This window comes from Gouania willdenowi, chromosome 20 (genome assembly GCF_900634775.1).
Source record: "Gouania willdenowi chromosome 20, fGouWil2.1, whole genome shotgun sequence".
NCBI classification, from domain to species: Eukaryota; Metazoa; Chordata; class Actinopteri; order Blenniiformes; family Gobiesocidae; genus Gouania; species Gouania willdenowi.
This window is the reverse complement of record NC_041063.1, coordinates 19027545-19045610: the sequence shown is the minus strand read 5'-3', so window position 1 is coordinate 19045610 and position 18066 is coordinate 19027545. Positions and strand designations below refer to the sequence as shown.

At 39.3% G+C, this 18066-nt stretch overlaps 1 protein-coding gene across 1 annotated transcript in view; it reads right to left on the bottom strand.

The window, feature by feature from the left end:
* Positions 1-291: 291 nt before the first annotated feature.
* The window catches only part of rnf152 (ring finger protein 152), a 28625-nt gene continuing 10850 nt past the window's right edge, over positions 292-18066 (bottom strand). The window contains exon 2 of the mRNA XM_028434611.1: positions 292-3327. Coding sequence (XP_028290412.1) covers positions 2573-3208 — 636 coding nt within the window. The 5' untranslated portion in view covers positions 3209-3327 and the 3' untranslated portion in view covers positions 292-2572. The remainder of the gene's footprint in view (positions 3328-18066) is intronic.

Genomic DNA, 18066 nt, shown 5'->3' with positions numbered 1-18066 from the left:
GTGTGCAGTCAGTGGAGAGCGCGGTCATCATTAGAAACGAGTCCCTGGGAGTAATGACGGTGTTTTTCTGCCTTCAATCCACCACTGGGGAGCGTTAATTACCTCCGACTCTGAGCCAATAAATATTTGAGCAGAAAAGAGACTCCTCGAGGTAAACAAAGAGCATGTTTTCCACTCAACTATAAAACATTAGCCTTCAATGATTAGCATTTACAGAGGCAGGGAGACTTCTCTGCAAATTCAGATAAAAGGAATTAAATCTATCTGAGTAAGGACATGCAGAGCCTTTGGTTCAAAAGTCAGGCTTTAATATTTCACAGAAAACTACGATGGGAACTTCACAGCATTTTACAAACACAGGCACAGAAACAACAAACCTCCGTCCACGCTGCCCAACCTCATTTTCTCTTCCAGCAGAATTAACAAAAAAATGTATCAAAAGTAAAAAACAACAAACGTCCCACTAATGCAAAGTGAGAGTGGCTTGATATCATCGAGAACATTAAAATGTTTCTTTTTTTTCTTTTAAGCCTGCGAATTTGTACCGCATTGAGCCTCCTTCAGATCAATAATCTAATTTTATTTCTGGTTGGTACGGTGAAGTGATGACAGATTGGCTCTGGAAACAGGCGTGAAACAGGCAGCATCGTTTATCATGCATGCATTGAACGCACAAACCTCGAATCCAGAGGTAACATTAAACCAATTGCTGAGGTAGTCTGCCTTTTATTTTGAAAGAACGGCCCTACTGTAAGCAACCAACATTACATTTGCACACAGCATCAGTCACTGCTACTGTTCTTTATGTCGTAGCAGTACATTTTTATTTTCATGGAAACTTTGAAGATCGATATGACATCGAAAAACCAGAGTTCTTCTTTTGGTAAAGTGGCAAAAGTAAATATGACAGGAGGATACTAGATTACGACCAAGTCATAACTCTAATCAAGAGATGATCATATATATATATATATCTTGGGTTTTATCATAAATTTACACTATTACCTTTAACAACGACAAGTTCTTCTTCAATAGCGCACCTACCTTAGTTTGGAAAATAACATAATTAGCCATTTCTGATATTGTTACCCAATTTGAAATGTAAAATAGATTTATACACATGGGTTTTTACAGATAACTTCATAAATAATTACCTTTACTGTTACTACAAGATTATATAATTCAAAATGAATGGTATCACTTCACGATAACAGTGAAATCTATTCCTGCCAATTGGATGTTTTGCTGCCTTTTGGGTGGTTTTGACTCTCATTGGAGTGGGGTGGGGTGGGGGGAATCTTCATCAAGTTATATAAGTGATATCATTTTAGCTGTAAAACTACAGTTGTGATGGATTTGGGTAAAGTGGAAGAGGTTTGGGCAGAAAATATTCAGCTATAGTATCTCTTAGGGTTACATTTTGCATAAATGATGAAATTACAACGACGAGAAAATTTTTATTTCGTAAACCTGACATTTTTGTTGCACTAATATAGGGAATAGTAAGGTTTGTTATTATTTAGCATGACAATTTTCTTGGCTATGCTATTAAAAGCAGACCAAAGGACTAATCTTAACAGTGTTTTTAATATATTTCTATATCAAAGCACAGCTGTTCTTCATGATATCAGATTATTGTTGGACATTTAGTACATCAAGTAAGGGAAAGCCGATAAAACAAAACAGTAAGAAAATGGACAAACCCTGAAACAAAATGTGCAAAAAACTGTAAATTGGGGGCCCTAAAAATGTTATAGTTATGTGTTTGACACAGTTTGTTAAACACATAACTTGTAAATTGTGTCAAACAGGCCTTCATGTTGGTCCTCTGACACGCACAAAGTACCACAACACATAAAAGTAACAAAAGTATGAGATTCACCCTGTTTGTGTGAACTGTACATGCTTCATTGTACAAAACCCTAAAGTAAAATATTCAAAAGAAGGTCAATCAACACAGTTTCTATGCTTCTGGGGTTTTATAGACGTTTCTCACCCTGCTTTTGATAAGGCGGAGCTACGTTAGGACGATCCGTACCAGATTGATGAAAAGCATCGTGGGAAAAGGAGATAGTGATTGAGTAGGGATGGAAACCGCAGCTCTAATGAGAACAAATGCATCACAAAGATTGTGACACTTTGGCCCTGTGGTTTTTATTCTGTGTAACGTGGAGATCGATAAACGCTCCTGAGCAGAAGTCCCAGGTTTTCAGAATCTGTATTAACCACCACAGACATTGTCATGGTATTACTACAGTTTGAGAGAGAAGTTTCCCTTTGTTTAACATGTGATGTGGAACACTTGGTCCACTCTACGTCCCATTGAAACCCAACAGGTTGTACTTCTACGAAAACATCTACAGCAGGCAATCCAGATCCACACTTCCCATTATCGAGACTATTTTCCATTGAAGGGATTCCCAAAACTTCCTTTTAAGGAGATTAGGAAAGAAGGTTTGGAGTTAGAAGTCAAGTAAAGATCTTCTTGATGAAGGTCCAGTTCATGGATGTTTCCTGGACACTCAGCAGTGTCTCAACATGGCTTCAGATTTTTCTTGTACGTGTGTCTCCCTCAGCCGCAGGAGATGACGGTGAACCGTTTGGAGATGCAGGACATGTTGTGCAGCACGATGCCCAGCAAGAACAGCAGCACGCACGCCACGAGGAGCACCGTGCACACGCCCGACCACGTGGATCCCTTTCCAGCTCCTACCATTGGGCCAGGAATCCTGCTCTCCCCGTCAGAGCCGTCCAACGCCATCCCTATGCTCTCCAATCCCATCGCCAGCTGCTGCTCGGGCATCGTCACCACCGTCACCCCTTTCGGCTGTGCGCCAGGAAGAAAGCGACAGCCAAACTCGCCCGGGAGGCCCAATGCCCGCTCTTTGGCGACCGACAAGGGCAGCATGTAGCAACCATTGCTAGGGAGTCGGATAAAGACGGGCGTGTGCTCAGAGGCGTGAGGGATGGCAATAATCGTGATGATGTCGGGGTCGTCCGGCAGCTGGGAGACAGACAGGCCCGGAGGAAGTTGGGTGACGCCCCGGCACCACGGGCAGCGGATCTCCTTCTGTGTGCTGCGCATTTGGGTCAAACACACTGAGCAACACGTGTGTCGGCAATCCAGGAGTTTGGGCCGCCGCCGTGGACTGTAGTAGTTGAAGCAGATCTGGCACTCCAAAATCGAATCCTGGGAAAGAGTCTCCATTCCGGACAAAAAAGCACGTTCACTGTCAACGAAATCCAACAGATCTAAAAGAGAGATCCACCAAAAGCCACGAGGTCTCAGAGGCGTCACTGTATCATCACGGCAACATCACCTTTCATCTGTGAAAGCAAAAGAAACAACGATGAGAAGAAGAGCCTTAGAAATGCTTTACTCACAGGATGAAAACTAAACATGAGATTTTAATTAGTCCTGGACCAGAAACACTGGTGATGTTTGAGAGTCACTAAATGTTGATGTGGAAATTTAAGATGAAGAAAGTCCAGGCGGCTGATATTGTTTTATTATTTACACCAAAGAGCTCATTATCACCGGCCTTTATTCATTTGTTTGTCTGTCTGTTAATAGGATTACATCAAAAGTACTTCATGGATTTTGACAAAATCGTAACCACAGATAGACCTTAAGCCATGGAAGATTCCATAAAATTTTAAAGTGATAATGACAATATACTGATTCTGGATCAGTTTGAAAATTCGAAAAAAAATCCCTTTCATATTAATGGTGAAATTTCAAAAATTAATATCTTGTTTCGATTATTCTAAAAAATGGGAGGTGTCCATACATTTGGACCTACTGTATGTTATTAATAGGGATAAAAATGTGCTCCATGCCTTTTAAGTGTGAATGATCATAGCACCATGATCAGGATCACTGATCCAGATCACTGCGTTATAATGCTGATGTACATAAAAAAAAACGCAGTGTGCATTAAATGCTGAAAACCAGTTCTTCCTAAAGGATGGAGCACCTCTCATCTCTTCCAGCATCTCCAACAGCAGTAAAGATACAATGAAAAGAGTTTGTTTTTATGCTGCAGAAATCCAGACTGTGAAGTCACTCACACGTGCTGTCCCTTAGAGAGAATGTGCCTGTGATTTAAAATCAAGCCATTTTTTTCCATGTCAGTGTTTACATGCTACAGTTGTTCATATTTTATTCATGCAGTGAAGGAATTGTATATTGCTCAGGAGTATTCACATGTTGATATTTATGAACTTAATGACTATCTAGGATGCAACGACATCGTATGGAAAACACTGAGAACACAACAAGCACAAAAGACAAACAAAAAAGACGAATTTGACTCTTTTAATTTAGTTAATGTGATGTTACTTCCTGTGTTAAATACCAGGTGGGAGCTATGATAGTGTCAATCGAGTCTGTTAAGACAATCATGATGTGACCTTTCAAAATAAAGCTTGAAAGACCTAAAAAACACACTTTAAAATGCCATTAATGGCTTTTTTCAGATGTTACATTGACCTTTACTACAGAGTTGGTCAGGAATACTTCAACCAATGGACATCCTTTCCTTCCACGCGACTCCTTGGGCGACAGCCTCCACAAACACTTTATCCTTCCTGCTTTTGTTCATGTATAATCACACTAATCCGCACGGAAGCTGTGAAAGTTTGCTTTCACGGATGATTAAACCCTGTCAAATAGCACCGAGGAAACAATGAATACCAAACAGGGCCTCCCCGATTTCGCATTATATTTTTCACCCAAATTGCCAAGTGTGAAAACTGCTGAGAAAGGAGAAGGACCTGATTTATTTTGTCCTTGTCTTACTCCACGCTGCCTTTCCCCGAGGCCCACAGTGAGATCATGGATGGGAGACAGCAAATATCTCAAAGTCTTATCAAAAACAAGATCTCAGGCAATTACAGTTGTTGTGGCACCTTATGGGGACACAGAGAAGAGATAAACCAGCTCACACCATCATGTTTGTGGTGCTTCTCCAGCTGGAACTTCAACACACGAGGAACAAAATCAGGTAATCCACATTTTTCACACCTGTGTAAGTGGGAGAGAGTCAGTCCTTCCAGGGACTTAACCATGTTGTCATTGCAAAATTTCTTTAAAAAAAAAAAAAAAAATCCACCTTCTAAATTCCTGAAATCTCTAAATGTTTGCCTAACGTCAACAAAAGGATATCTGTTCTACCTAGAAAAACTTTCCTCTCGAGTTTTTATAGACGCTCTTCAGAGGTCTATTCTATTAAATGTGGTGTACCCCACGGCTCCATTATAGGTCCCATTCTTTTTACGCTTGTCAGCGCATTGCACACGTGAGTCAGTGGGATGATCCATCGTGAGATATCACAACAATAAAATGTACATCTCTCGATATTGGATTGTTCAAATGTACTTAATTCAACAAAAACTCCAGTATATTTGCAAGAGCTTGTAATTTTTCGAAGTTCCTGCAATTTTCAGTTATAATCGTAGAGTTTTAGGAACTTTTAGGGCTGGACTGAACATCCCTATGAAGGTGAGTAATGTCTGTCACTCTGTTAAACTACTTCACACCTGTCTTGAAGCTCATAACGGTATAAAGAAGCTAGCATCTTACACACAGGCTTATCTTCAATATGTATTTTGCTGCCACCTACTTACTGAATTTTCTATGTTTTTAAGTGCAAATATGTCAATGAATATAGAAAACGAATGGAAAATACAGAATTAATTTCATTGAATGGAAACACTGTTGGTATTTTCATTATTTTTGTAAATAAAATCAAGTAGAGATTGCAACATGACAGGGAATATACCTGCACAATCATGTTTTGGTGGAATATCATGGATTTACAGGCAATTTTAATTGTGTGGTCAGAGAGACAGAAATGTCAATTCACGCACAAAATCTGATGCAATATAACGTGATATGGAGTTCATCTTTTAAATTTGAAATAGCTATATAACAAAACTGAACTAAATCCTTATTGACTTGTTTTGGGACAATATCACACATTTACACAATAATATTCCACCGTAACACAAGTGGTCTAATAATGTTTAGCCACTTTAGTAAACGGAAAGTCTTCAAATCTCACGTAAAAGCAAAAAATGACAATAGTTAACTCCTTTAACCATATTAAGCAAGTTTGGCATGTATTTGGGATGTTTATTATATATGTATTCCAGGAACTCTCCCACCTTCAAATTCTTGAGCACCAATAATGTGATCTGCTCGTCCAGTCCACTCGAGCCACGTTCATCAGCATCATCTCTGCCTCCAGCAACTTCAGTCCCTCCAGGCAAAGCACTCAGTGCATAGACCAGACCCTCATACCACCCGCGCTACACACGCTCTGCCTGACCCACTTTTTCCTTGACTCAAAGTCGAGGAAAAGGTGTCGGAAAATCCCATCGGCTCAACAGTGAAGTGAGGAGGACGAGCAGGGGGAGAGAAGAAGAGGAGTTGCCCTTGAGGAGGCGAGACAGGCTCCCAAAGATGAGGATTAGCTTTGATCTGACATAAATGCTTTGTGGCTCCATACTCCCATACTCGCCGTCACTCCCCCTTCTCTCTTTCTGCTCCCTTGAAAATCATTTTCTCTGCTTTAATTCTTCACTTTCCAAACATCAGGGATGCTAATGTTTCACCACACATTAGAAAACACCACATACGGCTTTGAAAACACCAACAAAAAAGCTTATTTAACTTTTAAAAAGCAAACCTAAGTAAACCTAAGTAATTGTAACTATTAAAGACAGGCATACACTGTGCGATTTTTGGCCCATTTTGAGCCGACTTTTGACTCGTGCGACTATTTTGAGGGATCGTGCGAGTCTCTACTAGATCGTGTGTCGTGCATCGTGTAGTATACATGAGGTCACGAGAATCGATTAACACCTCAAGATCAGCAATCGTAGGTCTCTCCTCGTGAGGGTATCGCACAGTTGAAGCAGTGCCACGGACGAGCATACCGTAAACGCTCACACCGTAGGACCGCTGTAAAATTGACGGACTGTACTGCCCACGTCTGTCCAGCCAGCTCCTGGTCCATCACGTCGCTGTCTTTTCTTTTTTAAAGCTCTTTTTGCTGAGATTTGCGAGCGTCTCCCCACTTCCGGGTTTTTCTTCTTCGCCTGTTTTAATGGTGACGCTTCAGGGTTTTTCTTCTTCTTCTAATTTGTACGTCGCATTTCCGGAAACAAGACCCTGACGTGTCGTGTATGAATGTACGGTGTGAGCAGTCAGATCGTTTCAGAGTGTCGGACCGTACAGTGTGAGAACATGCATCGTGAGCTGCGCACATTCGGGCTCTCCGTCTGAGTCGCAGTTTGAGCTGGAGCTGAGTGCAACGATTGAAAAAAAATCGCACAGTGTATCCCAGCTTTTAGTCAGTGGTTTTGAAGCACAAAATGTTATAGATTTAATTCCTAATCTGTCTCTTGGACAGGTTGTTTGAGACTACTGTGGATATAGGTTTTTTTAGGGTACTTTGATGAACTAGAAATGTTCCGTCTGGGACAAAAAAATTGATATCAACTAAACTGAACTAGATGTCAGATGATGTTTATCTGTTAATTAAGCCTTCTATGGAGACCTTATCTAGATAAGACATGCACGTGCACGCACACACACTGAAACGACCCACACAATAAAGTCATTTGAATCAGGGCGGTGACTTTGAGATGAACACAAAGTAAAACACACAATTACATTATTTGACTGATTAATGTCAGGGGCAGTGGTAATTCAATCCCCTTCAAAATAAAAATCACTCTGGAAACAAATTCAAAAGTGATCCATGGCCCTCTATTAATTATCGACTCACAAGTTATGAACCACTGCTTAAAAGATGTTTTTTTGCAGTCCAGTAATCTTAAAGTCAAAGGGGTCAATGTTGGGAATGTTGTCCTTCATCCACAACTTAGAATTACTAATTAAAGGAGAATTTAAGGAATCAGCATTAAAGATTTAATTGAAGTTGTTTGGTCTCGCCAACTTCAAACATTTCAAGGATGTCTGTGACTTTCTTTGGTCTTTCAAAACAATTACGATGGTTTTTAATGGGTGATCTTAATTACAGTAAACGTCAGCTGTATCCAAAAAACAGGAAGAGTAGCAGTTATTTCCACTGTCAGTGAAATGAATGGCACTCCAGCTAGCAGCTCAGCAGGAGAGAACACATGTGGGTGTATACCAATGTACATGTGAGGCAGGAAGCTCAGAAACACACTGCAGGAGTTTTTTTTAGAAGCTGAGCAGGTAGACGTTCAGCGTGCATCAGATATTCACCACACGTGTCACCTTGTGTTCAACAACTCCCCGATCTTTCGCACTCAGGACAACGCTGCCAGCAAACACTTCCAAGTGACTGTCAGTCTGTCTTATCGGCATTCAGGAAATCTGATGCGTTGCTAGGAGACAGAACTTCATTTTACCCACTGTTTCATCGAATCTATCAATGCCAGAGTGTCAAGAAGTACCGGAGAAAATTGACACATTGGGGTAACGGCGTGGGGTGATTATAGAGTTGAAATACTAACGACTAACCATTAATGTTCCAGTAAATGCTTTGATATGTTAATCATAGAAAAAATTTAAACTTTCTTCTTCTTTGTTTTACTGTATTTACAGCAGGGCTATTGAAAGGGTTAGGGTTACATCTCTACTGCAGCAACTTTATCCCAGCACCCAGAACTTTTCATACCAAAACTAAAGAAAAAGCAAGAGTTTAAGAGAACTGTAACAAATGTGACTAAAAGACCAACTTCTGACTGACGTAATCAGGGGCTTCATATTTCGAATACTAGTATTTTTTTGAGACTAACCAAAATATTCTTCCTCTAATGTCACCAGAGGACTCTTCTTCAAGACTAGCTGAAAGAGAATTCTTCTTCTTCACGACCAGAAAAACAACTTTACTTCTTCTTCTGGACCAGAAGAGAGACTCTTTCAGTTGACTAAACAAGACAAAAGATTCTTCTTCTAATTTAGCCAAAAGTCTCTTCCTTTTCTATACTAGATGCAAAAAACTTCTTCTAGACTAAACGAAAAATATTTTTCTCAACAAAACAAGAAACTTCTTCTTCACGACTTGAGGAAGATTCTTCATCTCCTAGACTCGGTAAAAGACTGTTGCTTAGACAAGACGAAAGACTCTTCACTTAGACTAGACAACACACTCTTTTTTAACTAAACAAGAGACCTCTTCTAAAACTGATATAAAGATGGGATAGAAGACTCATGTTCTTCTCCTCGACCAGATGGAACTGTATTGCTGTAGATTACATTAAATAATACTGTTCTCAAATAGAATAAAAACTATTTTAGAATGACAAAATACTTTTTGTCTCTTAGACAAGAAAAAAGGCTATTCTGTTTGACTGGACTAAATACTTTTCTTGTAGACTAGACAAATTATTAAACTCAGTGCGCCATCCAATAAATAACTATGATATTAATTATAACCCCTCTCAACTGGATCTGCTTGTCGATAGCTCTGCTAGTCTACTAAAATCCACCTTGGACTCAATTGCCCCATTGAGGGAAAAAAACTATTAAACGTCAGAGGAAAGCTCCGTGGTTTAGCTCTGAAACTCGCACACTCAAACAAACAACCCGTAAATTAGAGAGAATGTGGCGCTCCAATAAAACAGAGGAGTCACGAATACTCTGGCAAGAAAGCCATAGTAAATACATGACAGCCTTACGACATAGTCGATCTACATACTATTCCTCACTAATTGAAGAAAATAAAAATAATCCGAGGTACCTTTTCAGCACTGTAGCCAGGCGAACACAAAGTCAGAGCTCTATTGAGCCCATGATTCCTCTAGCCCTCAGCTGTGAGGACTTTATGACATTTTTTGGCTGTTCATCATAGGAATGGGATCCACACAAGGTTCCTGCTGCTTAACAGAAGATTTTCCTTGCCGCCATGATGAATTCATGTTGGGTGTGGGATACATATGTATGTGCATATACGTATATATGCATATGTGTGTATCCATAAAATGAAGAGTCCGTCCTTAAGACTGCTCTACTGTAAAGTGTCTTGAGATACTATTGGTTATGATTTGGCGCTATACAAATAAAAGATTGATTGATTGATATTATTATTCTATTTTAACTAGAAAAATGACTTTCTAAAATTGACAAAAGGCACTTCTATTAAACTGGACAAAATACTTCTTCTAGACCAGACTAAACCTTCTTCCTATAGACTATATGAGATACTACTCTTCTAAAATAGAAGACTCTTCTTCCTCGAGAAGACACAGAAGTCGAGAAAATTCAGGAAAATATTTGTCTCGTCCTGATTGTGGAATGAAAAGCTTTTCTCAGCTTTATGAATTTCCAGTCTATCCAAAGTCATTCAAAAGGACAAATGGATTAAAGCTACGAAATCCTGAGAAACAATAAACAGAAATGCTTATGAATAAAAATCAAAGTCACTGTAAGGACAAAATAAGACACCAAAACCAATGTCCATGTCCAAAATACAGCAATGCAAAAGGAGAGAACTTTCATGATGGAAAACAAAAGTACCAGAAAGTAGACTCACTGAGGCTTTTCAGAACATTCCCATTGTTATTCCTAAGTGTGAGAGAGAGAGCAGTGAGGGAGAGTTTGACACTCAGCCAGGAGTCAGAATATTACAGCAATGTGGATACCTCCAACCATGGAAAACACAACACGGGTCGATGCGCTGATTGACACGAAGCTCTATGAGTCATGGATCTTGTCTCTACTCTGACAAATCCATCAGGACGAGGCAGACACTGTTAGCTTCACACTGGTTCAGACTAGGGAGTGTTTCCAGCTCACTCTTCAAACTAAATGAATACAAGGTTGTCACTGACAATCCAATTATTCTCTCCTGTTAACAGAAGAGAAAAAATTGGCTAAAAACAAAACATTTTCCACAGAATCTCACCGACTGAACCAATTTGAGGGATATATATACAGTAAATGTGGCTCTGGTTTTTGTGCCTCAGATAAAATAGACAAGAAACAGAATCTCATCTCATCTCACATCTCAATATAACAGGGTCTGAAAAAGGTTCCTATGATGTTGCTGGTGCCTCTTCTGCATCAAATGAAATGAATCTTTATGATAAAATCCATCTACACCTGAGGAGTCTCCAGGAGATAATTTGTGATTCCAAAATTGAAACGACTACAGAAAAGTAGGTGTGGAAATAAAATGGTTCTTAGGAACTCAGGGCAAACTCAGCTCAACAGCCTCGAGCACAAAGGGATAGTGGACAAGGTAATGAGGGTCAAAACTGGACAAGAAACCACAACAATGTTAGCTAAGCTTGTAACAACACTGGTGCCACTGTAGAAATGTTTTAATATTGTACAGTGATTATGAAAAACTGACCGAAAATATTTAATTTTTAATTTTTACCATAAATGGATTGTGGAATGCGTGGCAAAGAGATGGAAATGTCAAGTCTCGTGCAAGATTTTGCAATATTTTTCCATGAAAAACATATGGCAGAATATCTAGCAAGTGGAACAAATGTACTGGCGGATCAAATTCCGCTAAAGTCTCATGCCACATAAGCTCACGTGATTTCACACATTTTACACATGAACAAAGGCATATGGAGGAGTCATAAATCGTTGAGTCCTCGCCAAGCGGATTCAATCAACAGGCCAACGAACTACCAGACATCTGGGAACACACAATGAAGTCCTTAGACTGTGTAACCCTCAGAGTGTGCCGTCTCATCTCACCAAACAACAAACAGGAGGCTGAAAACCTAATCGCTCGGGAAACAAAGCTGACCAGCAAGAGTTCAGCTTTGGTGCACACATCAGTAAATCTACACATCCATCTCAGTTAGCGAAGCGCCAACCAGCTTCCTGCTGAACTTTAATGGGATTAAGGATAATTTCACACTGGTGCTAGGAAGGTTTTTCCAGTCCAGATGAAAGAGAGATAAATAGGGAAAGGTCATATTCTCATTTTTCTTGGGTTTTAGCGAACAAACAACCCAAACTATCAACAGGACAGAATGATGCTCACTTCAACATAGATTGAGAGTGTTGAGAAGAACTATTAGTTATTGTCAAGTGTCTCTTTTAAAAATGACTTCCTGCACTTTCAAAGAACTAAATCCTCCACTGAGGCACACTAGAAACACAAGTGTGTACCTGGAAAAATGAGAACTGCAATAAGTTACGTTTCTGACACAGATGAATGTCTGTATATTTAGCTGGATTTCCATTACCCTTGGAATTGTGCAAAATCTAAATAGCACAAAAAAGACACCCTGAACGAATTTTTAAAAAGCACTCAAATATCGTTTAAAAATCAGATGTTTTGATATTGAAATGTGTAGCAAAAGCGCAGTGGAAACACTTTTTCTTCAAACACACGTCACCTGGTCACATCGCTCTCTGAGAAAACATGATGCGGTACATGTAAACAAAGGAGTAGACTATTTCTATACAACAAACAAACAAAGGAATACAGAGTGTTATTATAAAGAGGTTTTGAGCATTTGTCTTCCAGCAGCGAAGTCTCGTGGGATGAGATTTCACTGGAGTTAAAAACTGGGTTTTTGTTGGTATTTCTGTTATTATTTGTCCTTTTCATATCCTTGAGCATTATCACTGTCATTTTCTGTGTTTGTGGAGTCATTTTTTACGTAATTTTGTGGGGTTTTTTAAACGCAGGCCTACAACTTCTCATTCAATCATTAACTTGCATTTTTGGGATATTGGGGGAAATAAAATTTCCAAGGAGAGATATTTTTGTGTGGTTTTCCTTATGTCTCGTGTTCCAGAGCGGTGAAACAGAAAGGAAGCGCAGGCCACCCGAGGAGTTCACAGATTAGCATCAGCAGGATCGGTCCTCGGCCCGCTCAGGTTATTCCTCTGGATGCAGATAAAGCTTTTTATCAAGCACCTCGCTGGGAAAAACCAATCCACAAAGCTGCAGTGGTGCAGAGCCCACCTGTCAGAGGGAAACAGCTGAATCATAAGAGACAGTAATCTCAAAGCAAGTCTTCAAAGTGTGTCAATATTTTTTACATCAGTGCAATAAAAGCCCGAAAGGTGATGAAGGCCTCAAACGGCATGTTTACCAGTAGATAAGGATTCAGCCAGAGGAAACTCTGAAAGTTATTTCTCAAAGGTTACATCAGCAATCGTGTCCTGTTTGCAGCCAAGCTGTGAGGCTTTAAACCAAAGATAAACCACAGGGCTGTGCCTCATGGGAACAGGAGTCAGACCGACCCACTGCTCACAGCTCTCCAACTAAAAGAAGGCTTTTGTTGTAGATGCCAGCTTTTATTTTGGAGGGACTCCATGTTATCAGTGATTGGGAATGAACACATACCCAGTTCTGGATCCGCCCCTTTTCTTTTCCTACTGCTGTCAAGACGATAACCAGTAAAATAGCATTCTGTAGATCAGACTGAAACTGAAGAAGGAAAAACAACCACAATGTTGATGTCCAATGGTGGACAGCTTGTTTAATTGGTTGTCTGTTTCATTATTTCTTATTGCTTTTGTTTGAAATCTCAATTTTTTTCTGTTTGTTTTTGGTTTTTCTGTCTGTCCCTGTTTGTCCATCTGTTTGTTTGTGTGTCTTTTCTTTTCTTTAGTGGTTTGTCAGTGAATTTCTTTATTTCTTAAATTTGGTCTGTTTATTTGTTTGGTTTCGGTTTGGTTGTTTGTCTGTTTCTGTGTTGTTCATCAGTTAGTTTCTAATTTCTTGTTTGTCCATTTGAGTGTTTGTCTGTTACTATTACTGTTGTTAATATAATGACTTACTATGTCTATGAGTTTTATTCCTCGTACTATTAGTATTACTATTACTTTTATTATTAAAATAATTACTTTTATTATTATTACAACTGTTATCTTGATATATATAATAATACATTAGTAATACTATTTACATTTATTACTCTTATAATTACTACTTTTATTAATAATATAACTGTTATCTTGACTATACTATTACTACTTTTATCATGGCTATTATTATTACTTTTACAACTGTTACTACAACAACAATGTTTACAACTAGTGTTTTTGTCATTTGCCATTGTAATTGTCATTGATATCATAATTGTAGCTTATTGGGAAATACTCAAAGCGAGAACATATACCATCATTCATGTACACACTTACCCTACTGGTGGAGGTAAATTACATCTGTAGCCACAGCTGCCCTGAACAGTTTCCATCAGGCACTAAAATAGGACGACCTATTGTGACATTGCAGCTGTGAGTAGATGGAGACATAATCATGGACACCTGTGCCCCCACCTCTCTCTGGTTGCCATGACCACCACAAGCAGCTGCTGCACAGTTAGCGTAGCATAGCGCGGGGAGGAAATCAGCGTTCGCTAAACAAATTTGTTGAGAGAAACCTACAGCAGAGTTAAATAAGATCAGCCTGCAAGCAGATTAGATTAGACTGGAGTCCACAATAACCAAAGCACAGTTACTCTGTCTCCTTCTCCTCACGCTCCCACTCCTTCAGAACGTTAAAGAGACTTTGCTCTCCGGGGGGAGACGAAGGGAAATGTCAGAGCAATGGGGACGTGCCTTATCCTCCCTCGGTGGCCTTTTCTCTCTCGTTTTCCTCATTCCACCATCTATCGTGTTATCTACACTGTGAGGAGCGTCTACTGGGCTGAATGGGGAGGAACAATGGCGCAGGGTTTTTGAAGCGGATGGAGGTGGGAATTCTACACCAAACAATAGAAAATAATAGAGCTTCTGCTGCTTGTGACAAAGAAATCTGAATGTAATCATTAAACCATCCCTGCTCTGACATGTGCTGTGAAAAATGAGATTTCTGCACCAGATATGAGAAACTGGAAACCAATTAAAAACTTAAAGTGGTTTGAGCGTTATAGAATGTTTTAAAATGGGGACAAGGAGAGAAATCCTATCAAATAACCAACCTTATATAAGCGGATAACCCAACCCCTTTAACCTTTGAACCTGCTCAGCCAGTGCCGTTACATGCTAAGCTAACCAAACATGTGGGCCTGGTTCATCTTCAAGTTTCCATATCCGTCAAAGACAAACAAAACAAAAAACTATATTTAGAAGGAATATGAACCAGCCGCTACACCGACTGTCAAGAGAAAACATAAGATGTAGAGCAGTGGTTCTCAAACTTTTTTGGCTGAAGAACCCCCTTTCTCTTATTTCTGAATCCAAGTACCCCCTTTATCCAACTACAACATTTTGCTTAGAAAACTATTTAAAAAAAAAAAAAGAAGAAAAAAGGTATAGAGCACAATGATGGAATGAATGAGCGATAATACATTTTAAAGAATTTCTTTTTGTAAATAAGTGATAAAAAAAAAAGTATTTAGTGCAGTGGTTCCCAATCCATTTTGATATCAAGAATTTCTGGCGACTCCAAAGACAGTTTTTTTTTTTTCTATAATTAGTTTTTGATCACGCATTTTAGTAGAACTAGATTTATATTTCATAAAGTGAACATATAAAAATACAGTTGTTTAAGATTGTGTTAAGATTTCAAAAATCTATTTTAATTTTTCAGAAATTTCAGGCAACCTCATTTAAACTCCAGACTACCCCACATAAGGACCCATAAGTTGAAAAACACTGATTTAGTGCCTCCTCAATAGATTTATTTCTATAGTTTTTATCATTTCCGGTCAAATCACGCCTGGGGTGGGACCAAGACTGACAATTTATTTGTTAATTTTCCTCCCTCCATCTCAGGTACCCCCTGTGGTTCCATCATGTACTCCTAGGAGTACATGTACCCCCATTTGTGAAACACAGACATTTTTTAGTTTACTTAAATGCAACGATTCCCAGAGGATGTAAAACATCTAGTTTTCTTAGCTGCTGCACAGGACTGTCAGAAAGTACAGGAGACAGATCTAATCTTAATACGTCTGTGACAAAGGACAGGAGAACAAGGTTGTTCAGGAGACAAGTCCAGATTTTGGTGAAATATGATCAGCCATAAAAGTTGAAGAAAGAGAAACCTCCTCTAGAACTTGATCATCTAAACAATCTCCAAAACCTTATTCACTGTATCTCGTTCGGCAACCGTAGCAGAGCTAATTTAATGCCAACAAACTCCAACACTGACCTGGTCTCTGAGGGGGGACAGTAGCTCCGCCCACTAGGCTGTAAATTAAGGTCAACGAGTTTCCAGACTAGAAACACAAACACGCTGTAAACAAAAACAGAGACGAGGCCATTGACGGGTTTATTTAAGGATTCATTAGATGTTTAAAGACAGAACGGAGACGCTTCAGGGTTCAACGTCTGAGTGTGTGTTTAATCTTATGCACACATTTAGGAACCGTGTTAGAGGAAAAAACCCCAAAACAGCTTTCTAGTCTATTTTTAATTCTATAAATGCTTTCCTTCTTTATCTCATTCTTCTTTTACCTCTTTTTGCCATCCCATATTATGTTTCCTGATTTTTAAACATGAATCCCTTATGTTTTTGTTACGATTTTCCCTTATAAATTAATTTTCTTTTATTTTTATTTTTGCTATATTTCCCTGTTAGATTAGCATTTAACAACCACCCTAAAGTTTATTTGTCGCCCCCTTTTGGATGACAGGCTAAAGCAGTTCAGTGAAGAAATGGACCGAAACATTTTAGAGAAATATTCGTAATTTAGAAATCGGCAGACAGTATTTCAAATTCACAACAAGATAAGATGAGACCCTACACAACAAAATTATGTTTGGACAAGCCATGGTGAAATTAAAACAAGACACAAAATTTTACAAAACACCACAAGGCAAGAGAAGACTGAAGAGACACGCCTAGACGAGATAAAGCCACGCTGCAAAATCAGACGAGACATGACATGAGATAAAATGAAATACTACGAGATGAAAAACAAGACACAGACGTGACGAGATAAAGTCAGACAAGATGAGATCGAATAAGACACATGACAAGACAAAGTGAGACAGGACATAGCATGAAGATAAAAAACAAGACACAAGAAGACAACATTTGACAAAACACCACAGAGCAAGACAAGAATAAAAACAGACAAAAAAATTAAACGACACAAGACAAAACAAAATTTAAAAAGACAGAAAGGAGTAGAAAGGTGACAAGACAAGATAAAAACAACACACAAGTTTAAAAATGCACAAAATGTATCAAAACACTAACCTGGCAAGAGCCAGATTGATGTGTAGCCCCTCCCTCTAACTGGAGTTCTCCACATCAATCTGGGTCCCTGTCTGGCGAATCCTTTCGGAACCAGGGAGGGACATGAACAGAATGCTTGAAGCTGATTGGACGAAACGCCTGTCCACCATGATTTGTTTTAGCCAATCACACGGCAGAGACGCTGCTATGGCTACAACAACAACAAGGCTCCGCTAGTGAAGACATAGGTCTTTACCATCGAAAAATGCACAAAGTGCCTCTCGCTGTTGCTCTTTCAAAAGGAAATGCTGGATTCTTCTAAAACTGAGTTTATAGCAGTTTCTACACGTTCATCCTCCTGCGTTGACATCTTTCTGATTTGATTCGGAGCTATGCTAATAGCGGTAGCCCAGCTAATTTTCTCCCCACAACTGCGTATGTGCCAATTTTGCTTTGAAGCTTCTGCCTTCGTCACACCCGGATATCGCGCCCTAAACCACAACACTGCCTCATGATTAGTTCGAACCGGTTCGGGTACGAAGGGTAAGGGCTGGAGCAGCACAAGATGGGTTCTGGTGTTTGGGAAAACCAGAAGAATCCATCTTGCAGGCAAGGTTATCAAAACACCTCAAGACAAGAGAAGACAAAACAAAAGACGCTCAGACAAGATGAAATGACACAAGAAGATGCAAAGAAATGAGACCAGAATCCAAATTAAACAAAATGAGTTGACAAGACAAAGCAAGATACAACAACACAAGAAGAAACACCACAATAGGACAAGACACACCAATAGAGGATAACAGAAAACATAAAAAACCAGAGAACACATGGCAGTCTTTGATTGTTCCCAGAACAGGACCGTACACTTCAGTGAAGCGGATGTTAAACACTAACTATACACGACATAAAGCTGAATGTCAAAAACTCATCTTGTTCAGGTTCCAACCATTAA